At 52.2% G+C, this 12,694-nt stretch overlaps 4 protein-coding genes across 4 annotated transcripts; 2 read left to right on the top strand and 2 right to left on the bottom strand.

Annotated features, from left to right (window-relative positions):
- Positions 1 to 464: 464 nt before the first annotated feature.
- Positions 465 to 4,327, top strand: VTN77DRAFT_1732 (uncharacterized protein; the record flags this gene model as incomplete). Its single annotated transcript, XM_069417496.1, has 4 exons — positions 465 to 578; positions 629 to 880; positions 932 to 1,010; positions 1,065 to 4,327. The coding sequence occupies 4 exons, from the start codon at positions 465 to 467 to the stop codon at positions 4,325 to 4,327; spliced, it is 3,708 nt and encodes a 1,235-aa protein (XP_069279837.1).
- Positions 4,328 to 5,477: 1,150 nt separating this feature from the next.
- VTN77DRAFT_1733 (uncharacterized protein) lies at positions 5,478 to 6,394 on the bottom strand (the record flags this gene model as incomplete). The annotated part of the gene is made up of 2 exons (XM_069417497.1): positions 5,478 to 5,989; positions 6,085 to 6,394. The coding sequence occupies 2 exons, from the start codon at positions 6,392 to 6,394 to the stop codon at positions 5,478 to 5,480; spliced, it is 822 nt and encodes a 273-aa protein (XP_069279838.1).
- A 441-nt stretch (positions 6,395 to 6,835) lies between these two features.
- On the top strand, positions 6,836 to 7,916 carry VTN77DRAFT_1734 (uncharacterized protein; the record flags this gene model as incomplete). Its single annotated transcript, XM_069417498.1, has 3 exons — positions 6,836 to 7,344; positions 7,452 to 7,500; positions 7,578 to 7,916. The coding sequence occupies 3 exons, from the start codon at positions 6,836 to 6,838 to the stop codon at positions 7,914 to 7,916; spliced, it is 897 nt and encodes a 298-aa protein (XP_069279839.1).
- A 629-nt stretch (positions 7,917 to 8,545) lies between these two features.
- VTN77DRAFT_1735 (uncharacterized protein) lies at positions 8,546 to 10,237 on the bottom strand (the record flags this gene model as incomplete). The annotated part of the gene is made up of 1 exon (XM_069417499.1): positions 8,546 to 10,237. One exon carries the CDS (start codon positions 10,235 to 10,237, stop codon positions 8,546 to 8,548), a length of 1,692 nt encoding a protein of 563 aa, XP_069279840.1.
- Between the last annotated feature and the right edge of the window lie 2,457 nt (positions 10,238 to 12,694).

Here is a 12,694-nt window from a genome sequence, read left to right on the forward strand (position 1 = left end):
ATGAAGTGATTGTGTGCGCCAATATATCAGAAATTAGAGTGTTAAAGTGGAGGGTATGTTATAACCGGCATCGAAGGGCTGCAGCAGAAATCGGAGGTTGGAGATTCCGCTGCACGGACATTATTGCTGTAGCTCTTTTGACGCGTCGCGACACGTCAACGCGTCGAGCATTTCTTAATTGGCGCCAGTCCCAAATCGGACTAGTCTGAGAACACGTGTGACGGAACGGAATAAGTCTCGGTCCGACGCGGTACTGAATCTTCGGCAGACATCTGTTAGCCAGTCATAACGGGCCGCGGAGTAGCTGTGGTGGAGTGCCGGGGAACATGCGGAGTTGGAGCGTGTTGCTGAGCAGTTCGGAGAGGACACGACGATCCCTTAAGCTCTTCTGCTCCCTTCGCTGATAGATCCGAGTCAGTCGTTCGAATGTGTCTGCAAAAGGAGACTGTCTACTTTCTTCTGTGATGGCTCCCAGCAGGAAACCCTCCATAACCGCCGAGGTTGCCTTGGTGCCACTCAAGAACTGCCTTGTCAATTTGCCTTCCTCGCTCGTCTCTCTGCTGGTCAATGCCAACGCGGTAAGTTCAGGATAATCTTTGCTATATACTTCTGCTGATATTCGCTTTAGGCTGCGCAGAATGTTATTGTCGAGCTGCAGTACCGTTCGTCCGTCAGCTGGCCGGGCTCCCAGTCCAACAGCGGCCCCACGCAACGATCATCGTACCTGGGGTGGACAGGAATGCCCAGCAAGCGCAAGCTGGCACCGGTGGTCGGCAAAGACGGAATCAGCGGAGGTTCCTCTGCCAGGGAACACGAAGTGGCGGTTGTCGAGATAGATACCACATTCGGAAGGGTGCTCGGATTGACAGAAGGGCAAAAGGTAAGAGATGGCGACTTGCGGTGAACTTTGTAATTTCTGACAACACTACAGGTTGGATTGTTTGTGCATCTTGACCCTCCGGTAGCCCACACCGTCAACATTGAGCCGTTGACTCCTGCAGACTGGGAGAGTATGAAATAAACCTGGACAAGGCTCATCTGAACAATGGCTGACTTCTTATTAGTTATTGAGCTCCATGCGACCTTCCTCGAACTGAACCTCCTCTCTCAGATCCGCGCTTTGCCGAATCCTGGCTACGACGGTTTGTCCTCAGGACAGGCAGAACATATACATCCACTCACGTTACACCTCTCTCCCACATCGACAGCCAATATCGTCATCACCTCGCTCACCCCCGCGCCAGCAGCCACATCCGCCTTCGCCAAGATCGCGCCGGACGCCGAAGTGATTGTTGCGCCAAAAGTTCGTCCAAAATCGGGAAAAGCCAATCGAGGAGAGAACCGAAGTACGACGAGCACCGGCCGTAAAAGCGTCGGGGGGAGAAGTACCACCAGTACAGTGAGACCAAAGATCAGTCGCTCAGAGTCATCTGACCGTGGAGCAGTTTATCTCAGAGGTGTGGACCGCCAATTTGTCGATGAGTGGTTCGATGAAGGCGCAGACGACCACGTCAATGATGGGTTGCGAGTGTGGATTGACCGAGACGTACTTGCGACTAACGAGCTTCGTGGAAGTGAGTGGGTTGCTGTTTCGGTTGTTCAACCAGCCGGTCTGCAAGCTCCTGTAGATCCTCAACAACAATTACAGCAAAAAGAGCAAGAGCCCAGCGAATCTGGCAAGCCGGCGACCAAACTCGTCGCCAAGGTCATACCATGGGACGACGCTCCTGACAGCCGACATGTTGCCATATCATCCCTTCTGTGTATGGCTTTAAACTCGTCAGGCATGGTGGGTGGTATCGTGCGGGTTGAGGCAGCACCTTCCCAGCTGGCTCGATCTGCTGTCAAGTCCCTCAAGATATACCCCTTCACATCTGATGCGTCGAAGAAGAAAGACGGGTTAAAATTCGGAGGCGATACTTCTGCTTCGCGAAACGCTTTGGCGGAGCGTATCAAGATCACCTACGGAAGCCCTGGCTCGGATGTCGGGCTTATGTCAGGCCCTCTCACAGATGGGATGATCCTCCCAAAGGTAGATAATCAGATTTCCACGGCCGGTTTTGAGGGTGGTATTGTTCGCTTTGATCCGCCCCTCAGGAGCTCAGAAGATGGAACAGCATTTGGATGGTTCCTAGGGTCGGAGAGCAAGTTCAATATCGACGTGCAGCCCGAGATACCGCGGCCGACTGATCAGACACTGTCAACGATTACAGGAGAAGAACCAATACCCACCTCCGCGCCGGAGATGGTAGGCATCGATTCGCTGATCACTCAGAGTCTTACGAATCTGACCCGGTCGTCCTCCATTCTCGTGACAGGTGGCCTGGGATCCGGTAAGACGACGCTCTGCCATCTCTTGGGGAGTCGGTTGCGGGAAGAGTATCTGTTCCACGTTTCTTATTTCTCCTGTCGCAAGCTAGTCACGGATGAGACAAGGGTTTCCACTATCAAGGAGACTCTCAACCGACTCTTTATGTCTGCTTCGTGGTGTGCACGTCTTGGCGGCCGATCCCTCGTAATACTTGATGACCTTGACAAGCTGTGTCCTGTCGAGACCGAGCTCCAAGTGGGAGGAGAGAACGGAAGGAGTCGTCAGGTCAGCGAGCTTGTGTGTTCCATAGTCCGGGAACACTGCACTATGAGCTCCTCTGTGGTGCTGCTGGCCACGGCGCAGTCCAAGGAGTCCTTGAACAACATTATCGTCGGTGGTCATGTTGTACGAGAAATCTTGAATCTGAAGGCTCCTGACAAGGAAGGCCGTCGGAAGGTCTTAGAAAAACTGACCAGCCAGGACAAAGGCATGAGCACGCTCAACGGTCACGGTCATGCTCGGAACATGAGCACATCAACGCAAGATTCCTGGCTTGACCCTTCAAATCCTGGGAGTCGCCCCAATTCCTCTGGGGCCGATGGGTTTGTCTTGGCACGAGATGTGGATTTTCTTGACTTGGCTGGCAAGACGGACGGGTATATGCCCGGAGATCTGGTGCTGTTGGTTGCTCGTGCTAGAAATGAAGCGTTGATCCGGTCTGTGCAGGACACCTCAGAGAACTCAACAACAATCACTTTGAAGAGCGAGGACTTCGAGCGTGCTCTGAAGGGCTTCACTCCAGCGTCACTTCGCAATGTCACCCTCACTTCTTCATCAACAACCTTCTCTTCCATTGGCGGTCTCCATAGCACGCGGCAGACGCTTCTGGAAACCTTACAATACCCGACGAAGTATGCGCCGATTTTTGCTCAGTGTCCTCTCCGGCTACGGTCGGGCTTGCTCCTGTACGGCTTTCCGGGCTGCGGCAAGACATTACTTGCCAGCGCGGTAGCAGGCGAGTGCGGGTTGAACTTCATCAGTGTCAAGGGTCCCGAGATCCTAAACAAATACATCGGAGCGAGTGAGAAGAGCGTGCGAGACCTCTTCGAGCGCGCCCAGGCTGCCAAACCGTGCATCTTGTTCTTCGACGAGTTCGACAGTATTGCACCCAAACGTGGCCATGACTCGACGGGGGTCACGGACCGCGTGGTGAACCAGCTTCTGACGCAGATGGACGGTGCAGAAGGTCTGTCAGGCGTGTACGTTTTGGCCGCTACGTCTCGACCGGACCTGATCGATCCTGCATTGCTGCGCCCAGGCCGTCTGGATAAATCGTTGCTCTGCGACATGCCCTCGCATGATGACCGCATTGACATCATCAAGACTGTCAGTAAGAAGCTCAACCTGAGCGACGAGGTGAAATCTCGCATTGGCGAAATCGCCTCTCGGACAGAGGGGTATTCTGGAGCCGATATCCAGGCGGTCGTCTACAACGCGCATCTCGAAGCCATCCATGACCTTCTGGGTGACCGCTCATCATCATTGCCTACGGAGCCCAAGAAGACGGGCAGTAGTTTCAGGCATGGAACCGAGCCATCCAGCAAATCGTTCATCCAGTTTCTGTACTCTGAAGAGGAAGCAAATGCGGCGTCTTCTCCTAACCACTCTACTACGAAGCCGGCGCTGACCCCGCCAGCCGTCGTGGCCGCCAAACTCGAAGCCTTGAAACAAGCTCGCAGACGCCAACGGCAGCTGGAACACGGAACGGCGGATGCGTCTGGTGCTGAGCAGCCTGCAACCACCAACGGCACAGCCGAGAACGGCGAACCTCGCGAAGAGGTCGTCATCGGCTGGGAGCACATCGAGCGCTCACTCGCGACGACACGCTGCTCGCTCAGCGAGCGCGAGCGGAAGCGTCTAGAGGCCATATACCGAGAATTCGTAGTAGGCCGGAACGGCGAGATGCCGACTGGCGAGGGGGCGCGCGAGATTGGCGGCCGGACGAGTCTGATGTGATGTTTTTCCATTTCATATCCTCGCGTTTTCTACGAAGAATTGTTGTGGATGAATGAATGAATATACCCATCAGTCAGTAGTCAGTCAGTCAATGGCCTGTGTTTATGTACTGTACTGTACCTGTACCTGTACAGCGATAGCGGTGCTGCGGTATATATAGAAAGCATGAGAAATGAAGCTCGTCTTCACGTCTTCATCTCTTCTTCCTCCCTTTCTGTAGGTATGCCACTCAATCATCTCCACCAGGTGTTTGCTCCTTCTTACCTACCTACCTATTTATTGATCTGAAACCGGAGGGCAGTCTCAGTTTCGGTTTCATTTCAACAACAGAATGCATACAAATCAGGACGCCTGCCTGTCTGACTGCAGTGTCCTATCCTATCCTATCCTATCCCAGGACCCCACTTACGGACATTACATTAGATTAGATATCTGCCTATCTGATCGATTGATTGATTCAGACCACTTGATTGCTTGGTTACCTAGCTAGCTACCTACCTACCTACGATAAACCTATCTGCTGGCGATATACATACATGAGAAAACCAAAAATCAAACACAAAAATCATCCGCGGTGGAATGTGGAATGTGCAATGCCAATGGCAATGGCAATGAGGCTAGTCAGAAGTTTATATGTATGTAATGTACATACATACACTCATCCACATACACACCCACACTCACTCACTCGCTCAGTCAGTCAGTCAGTCTCTCTCTCTCAATATACAGTCTGATAATAACGATGTGTCGTCAGAACAAACAAGTAAACAAAACAAACAAAAAAAAAAGGCAATCCCTTGTCCAAAACAAAAGACATGAAACGAGAATAAATAAGAGACGCCACAAGTTCAGTTCAAATCAGTTCAGATCAGTTCAGGTTCACGTTCCGATTCATACAGAGGATGAAAAAGGAAAAAAAAAGTCAGAGAAGGAGGTGGAAGAGAAGGCGGAGGAAGACGAGGAGAAGGAGGAGGTGGTGGTGGAATGGAGATTATAGAGACGAGCAAGGGGAAAAAAGGACATATTACTCCTCAATTATACGGGAATAAAGAGAAATGCATTGGATAGCGCAGAAATATAAAATACACAGAGGAAATACTCCTGATGAAAAGACCCTTGCTATTTTTATTCTTTGCTTCTGGCCACTCGTCTATCGCCATATCCAGCTCATCCAGCCTCGTGCCGATTGCTTGGCTGTCGTTTCTGCATTCTCAGCTAGACGGTCGAGAGGCCCGGGCTGAGGAGTAAATGCTGCTGCTGCTGATGCAGTATTATTCGTGGCGGCAGATACTTCTTCTGCCTTCTTCGCATTGAGCGCTTCGAGGACCCCGACCTTGCCCTCTGTCATGGCATTCTCAGTTGTTATAGTAGTAGTAGTGACTCCATCAGGGGTTTCTTCCTTCTTTAACCCTTCAAATAGGTAGCGTTTGGCCCTGTTATACCATCGTTTCTGCCTCTCTTCTTCCTTCTTTTGTTTCTCGATTTCGCCAATCTTTTCGTTCCGGAGGATCTCCAGCTGCTCTGGCGTCGCCGTGCCATTGGCATATGCTAATCGCGCTTGCTGGAGTTGTTCGAGCTGTCGGTCCAGCCACAGAGCACGCTGCCGACGGTTGTAGAGGGTCAAGGATACAACGGAGTAGAGAGTGAGAGCGCCACAGACACCTAGCCAAGAAGTATTGTAAGTAAAACTAGGTATAAGTATATTCGGGTGTTGTGCCGAGGAGCTCAATTGCCATCGGACTGGAAGGGATACACACCGGAAGCCGCAATAAGCGTGTATATCATCGCCTTGTGAGCTTTATTTGCTACATTCCGTCCTACCTCGATAATCCGGTCGACCCGCGACGTCGACTGCGCGAGTCGAGCAGCTCGGGCTTCCGCACGGAGCCGTTCCACCTTCTGCCGGGGCGTCTCCTCCGGTTGCTGCTTCGCACCGGAGCTCGAACTGGGCTTGTTGGACTTCGCTCCGGGGAGTCGGTATGGGATGGCCGATGGACTGGCCGCTTTGGAATTGACATATGGCCCCGTGGCCGTGAATCTCGTCGCGTCGGCGGCGGAGCGAGACATTGTGTTGGTCGTTGCCAGCAGCAGCAAAGCTGCAGTATGTTTCCTTGATTGATCAGAAATTCCTTTCCAAATGCGTTACATAGGCATAAGCAAAGGCAATTGAGCAGTATGAGTTGGAATTGCGGGCGACAAAGCTGTGCTGAGCCAGAGCTAGCTGAGGTGATGTTTGAGGTGAACTAAATTTTTAGAGGGGCCTCCAGTCACGCCGACGAAAGCCAAGCCTGGCCTGACATGCCCGCCCATCCGCGTCGGAAGACATCTCCATTCGGTAGGTAGCTTAATAGCTTGAAGTCAGATGCCATGGTAGGCAGGACTGACAGCTGAACAATTGCGAATAAAAATAACAAGAGGTCGTCTGACTCGTACTATTGGCTTGCAGCCAATCCCTCTACCTTCTTAGAAAGATCACCGTCTCACCGATGACAAGACAAGAACAAGACTATGGCATCATCAAACGGATACAACAACCCAGATCTGTCCGCAGTCCTCAAAACTCTATCGAAATTTGCTCCTCCTTCTACTGCAGCTCCTTCGTCGACAACCCCGAGTCAGACTTTCAACAGTAACGTCACCTCTCACTTTCACCACCCACAGAGCGCGGACGCTCCGCAGAAGGATGAAGACGAATATGAGCCTTCGGACGTGATCAATCAGCCTCAGCCTCAGCCTCAGCATTCACAATTCCCGCAGACTATCCCTTCTGCTTCTACCGCAGCGACCTCCAACCGAGCAAGCGGAAACACCAATGACCCCTCCACGATCACAACCTGGCCCGCAGCATTGAAACATGTCATGAGAGCGGTGGCACAGAACGAAGCGCTGCAGAGTCGAATCCGACGACTGATTCGCAGTCAGCACGAGCACGAGAAGCAATGGTGGCAGGGCCGAGAAGCCTTGATAGCGAAGCAGAAGGCCCGAGTGGAGAAGAAGAAGCAGTTGGATGAGGTTTTGTGAGTGGAATTATCCCCTCTGTCTCTCTCTTTTCTGAAAATGAAGTAACTCCATTGGCAAGTGCATCATACTGATATCGTCTGTTTTTTCTCCTTTCCACTCTCAGGAGATCCGTCGGCGCACCAGTCACTCCAAGCAGCAGCAAAGAAGGATCGGTACGTTGCGTTGCAGACAGACATTTCGTTCACAGAGAAAGAATTGACTCATCACAAACCAAATCCCATTTCCGCAGACCGAAAAAAAAGAAAACGAAGCCGAGCTCAAGCACTACGACGCAAAAGTCTACAAAGCATCCGTCGACATGTCCAAGGCAATGGAGTCCGAATTGCGCAATCTAGGTATCCCGTTCTTTGCCATTAAGCCGAGCTTGATCGCTCCGGAAGACAAAAAGAAGGACAGAGCAGATGAACTCAGGTCGTCAGACCCGTTATTATTAGGTGCAGCATCAGCCTCAGCCTCCGCTCCGACGACAGCGGAGAGGAAAGAGACGACGACGATGATTTCGAAGGTGGAGTTGCTTACGTTACAGCGCCGGATGCTGGAACTTTTGCAAGATCTGTGCAAGGATTGAACGAGGACCGTTCAGAATACCCATCTTTTTATTTCCTGCCTTGGTTTCATCTTATGTAATACGATCTCCATGGGAGGGGAGTTACATGCTCCAATACCATCACCTCCGCCTGCGCAAGTTTCCAGCCAAGGAATCAACCGTAAGATCCATGCAGCTTGCAAGATCTTGCATTTCATTTCCATATATCTTCTGGTTCAGTTCACGTACGCCGTTGGGCGCCATATGAGGCTCTCCAGTGTATGATCACCAGTCTATCGATGATAGTTCGCTGATCCAGTCCAATCCGTGAAATTGAGAATGCTGGTCAAGGGAAGAAAAAGACAAGAAATTATGTGCATGAAGGACACATTAGAGAATAGTAAAGAAAATAATGCCGATGCTGGCTAAACCGAGCAACTACAACCCAGACTTGCTCAGATGGAGAAGCATGCAGTCCCGACAAAACCCCCTTTAACGCGAAAACACCCGATTATGCGAATCAAAAAGCAGAAACTCATACATGCCTTACTGAGGCTCCTCGTGAAGTGAAATGGAGAGAACATTGAATATGCCGAGAGTTTGATGGCAAAGCAAATGAGACCGGAAATAGGGTATTCATGAAGAGACGTGGGAAATGAAAACTAAAAAACTTAGACTTCACCGTTAGCCGTCGCTTCGGCTTGCTTCTCGTCAAGGGCGACGGCGACGGCAACGGCGGCTCCAAAGATAGCACTCTCCGGCGCGAGTTCCAGGCTGATTGACGGTTTGGCGCTGAGGTCGACCGTTTCAGGGCCGGCGTCCGTGTGGCGAGTAAGCATGTCCAGGTAGGCTTGACACTGGTCCCGGAAGCCAGGGTACTTGTTGATCACGCTGCCGTCACATGCAATACTCAAGCTCTTGGAGGGCTCTTCGATCTCCATCACCGTGACTTCTTGCGTAAGTGGCTCCGTCTTCTTTGCAGATGGAACGGTCGTGGTCGATGTGGTGGGAAACTCGGCGTCATTCCGCAAGCACCACATGCTATGAATGGCGGTGGCCAAGTAGCCCGCGGCTCGTCTGGACACGAAAGTGCAGACCCGGCGAAGGAAGGTGAGATCCTCCGTGGAGGGGGTAGTATGGAAGGTATGCTCCTTCTGGAGAAGAGCAGCAGACGGTGCGAGCGACGGGGAGGTGTCAGCCTCAAGGAAGGCAACAATAGCGGTATCAAAGGAATAGGGTTCTCGCATGGAGTGAGGCAGCTCTCCCCCAAACAGACCTGCCGTCTCGACCGCTTCGACGATGATGAGACGCACGATTTCACCGAGATAGCGACCGGTGACCATATATTCGAGGGGTTGGTAGTCCGGCCGGAGGTGGGTGCGATTGAGCACTTCATCCCAGCGCGTCATCGGAAGGATACCGCCGCCGAACATGCTGAGCTCGCTGTTAATGATCACATGCTTGGCCCGATCAAACCAACTCTGGGGCCGAACACCAAACTTGCTCAGAGCAATCTCGTGGACGGGGAAATGGACCGCAACGTTGGTTCCCGTTCCGAGAATGAGCGACATGCGAGTCTTCGGGTCGACGTAGGCGCGAGACAGAAGCGTAGCCGAACTGTCGTTCACAATGGCATCCACGCGCACGTTGAGGCCTCGTTTCCGACACGACTGGATGATCAAGTCACCTAACTCCTGCCCGACGGTACCGTTGGAACATAGGAACCCCTTGCCCATGTGGATCACCCGTCCGCTGCTGATCGAAGTTTGGTCGATTGGAAAGGACCACGACAGGCCCAGAGCTAGAGGCGTCTTGCTGTCACGGCCGTATTGCTCATCCACACTGGCCAACATGGAGTCAATCTTCTCGGCCATCCAGTCGAAGAAGTCGGTGCCCTCCAGCGACTTCACTGTGTTGTCAATTGGCGAGGACGCCACTTGCAAGATCTTCATTCCTTCCTCTCTCCCACACAGTTCAATCAGCGCCACGCGGAAAGTCGATCCCCCGACGTCTAACGCCAAGTATGTCCCCTTCTCCTTCCCGGTGGGCAGGGCATGGTTGTACGACGGAAGCATGCAGACGGGACTGGACTGTAGACATGCCTTGAGTTGTTCGCGGGTCTTTTCCGACATGGCCAGCATGTTCTGCAACCCCAAGGGAGCGCTGAAAAGGCGATCGATCTCATGGCCAAAGTCATCGAGCGAGCGACGCGGCCACCGAGACCCGCGGAAGGACCTCCTCCATTTCCGGCGGGACGAGTCTCGAAAGAGAGAGGGAAATAGAATCACGGCCTCTAATGCAGCGACAATGTTATGGAAGAGCTCCTTCATTCGGTGCAGTACCTTAACGAGCGGCGCGGCCATGAAGACGGTAGGGTAGGTAGCTAAGCGAGGCAAAACAGAGAGACCGGCGCGCGCCTTCCTTCCGGGCGGGCGGATGGGGTTCCTGGCGGAGAAACAGGGCGGGGAACGGATGGTTCGCGGAGACTATGGAAGAGATCTCACGTCCAGTGCTAGGGACATAGAAGGGATTTATTAAGTTTAAGATAAAGATAATGAGGATTCAAAGAAGAAAAAGGCGCCAATGGAGGGAGCAACGTCGGTCATGCGGGAGAGTCGTAGTATGTACTCCGTACGACGGACTAAGGTAGCACTGGCGGAAAGATCGTGTTTTGCTTTTCCCCAGAATGGTGGAGATCGGGAATGGACAGGGATGGAAGATCGATCACCGTTTCTCGACGTGCTTCTAGCGACTGCACGCAGAAGGGGCGAAGAAGAGGGATGTAGAGATGCTGTATAGAGTATGGGATTGACTGGCATATAAACACTGGACAGGACGCTACCGCAGCGTTGGATAATAGGTGCATGCAGGAAAAGATGATGCGTCTACTCCACAGGAAGAACCATCATGGACCGTCGGCAAGGTCGCAGATGGTCACGAAGGGGACACGGCAGCGTCTGCGTCTGCGACGGACTCAGGGCCGATGACGAACAGCACTCGCTGTGACTGGAGTCTGGAGCAGGACACGCGATGATCTGACTAGAGTCGAGGACTCTAAACGAAGGGGGCGCCGATCGGACAAGTGGGACGGAAGGGTTGCAGGGAGGATCGACCATGCTCGAATAAGAAAGGAAAAGGGAAAAGGGAAAGAAAACGAGATCGCAGGAGGAATGCAGAGAATTAGGCGCGATCCGTAACGAGGTCGTTGCTCTATTATTGGAAGGACACGGCGGATTGCAACGACAGTTCTGTGCTCTCCTGGACCAGTCCAACAACATTGACTGTTGATTGCCTCTGGCAGTGCAACAAGCTTCGTGTCTGGCATGATGAAACTATGAAACTATGAATAGTGGCGGGGGCGATGGGTCTGCAGTATGGCAGAGTTGCAGCCGGGCCCTGCGGTAGCATCCGCCAGCGCCAACCGGGGATGGTGGCATCGCCAGGTCGATTCCCGGAGAGGAAGGTATGCCTGGGCCAAACCACTGGTGATCACGGGGATGAATTACCGGAGCGGAGCAGACTACTCCATACTCTGTACAAATTATTACGATTTACGACAGATGAAGAATAATTAATCGAATTAATAGAATGCGTGCGTGGCGGTGATCCCAATCTTGCAGCTCTGGACTCGAGAGGGCTCAACCCTAATCATGGCTTGACGATACCTACGCCGGCTACGACTCTTATCTAACCCAAGGTAACATCAACCCCAAGACTGCGAATCCGTCTCGCGGACGCAATAATAGTGATTATTTCTCTCGGCGACCATTGGTATGGGACTGCGATTCAGGTCTTGTGATTGGCATGCTGCATGGGTAGGACATTAGCAGAGAGAGACAAGTGGCTTGGCCAGTTTCAATCAGCTCGATGCAGTGTTTACAGATCAAACACAGATGCGCAGTCTCAATGGTAATGGCGTAATAGACCTAATAATATAGATATATCTGGAGTCTAGAGTTGTGCCGACTGAACAGTTACATCCCAGTTATTTAATAATATTATTCTCCGGGCGGGCAGCCGCGTGCTCAGCATGCGACCCATGGCGACGGATAATGAGGCGCCAGCGGAAGTTAGAGTTACATTCTTGGCAGAGCCCCAGCCTCAGGCAACAATCGTAATTGATAGGTATGATTTGATTCTGATAAGGTGTATGAATGTCATAATGCAAGGGGAAGGATGGGATTTTCCTGCTTAACTTACGGCAGTCTGGCCAGGATTGAACCGGTTCAGGCAGCCCACTCTTTTTCATCTTTTTCCTCCATACTTTGCCTCTTGTGTCTCTTGGCAAGACAACACACCTCCCTGCAACTGCTCCTGCTTATCACGATTGGTGCTCTGACAGTGGTGACATATCTAGTCTCTTATAATAATTGAGTACTAAAGGTGTAAAGGCAGAGGATCCTGGTTCTTCACACCAGACCGACTGCCGCTGATTCTCCTATTGAGAAGTGCAACTGGCGGACGGGCATGTAACTGTTGCATCGGAATTGGGGCCCCGCTCCGACCGGCAACTCGACCCTAACGGCGCTGCTCCGAATCCGTTAACGGAGCAATACAACTCCACAAAATCAGACACCTACCTAGGTACCAAATACTCTCCTCCGTACTTTCTACTCCACACTTGACACTCCCCAAGCTTAGTCATGATTTGCGAACCCTACAGTCCCTACCTGATACGGAAGTACACCGTGCAAGCCACACATACCTCACGGAGGCAGGTACATACATACCTCTGGACCGCAATACTCTCCAGCCACCACCAGGTTTGTATCTCATCCTCCCTCATCCTCCTTCGTATGCACTGTATGTACTCCATACAT

The sequence above is a fragment of the Rasamsonia byssochlamydoides genome (assembly GCF_041956645.1).
Source record: "Rasamsonia byssochlamydoides strain NRRL 3658 unplaced genomic scaffold VTN77scaffold_14, whole genome shotgun sequence".
In the NCBI taxonomy this organism is placed as follows: domain Eukaryota; kingdom Fungi; phylum Ascomycota; class Eurotiomycetes; order Eurotiales; family Trichocomaceae; genus Rasamsonia; species Rasamsonia byssochlamydoides.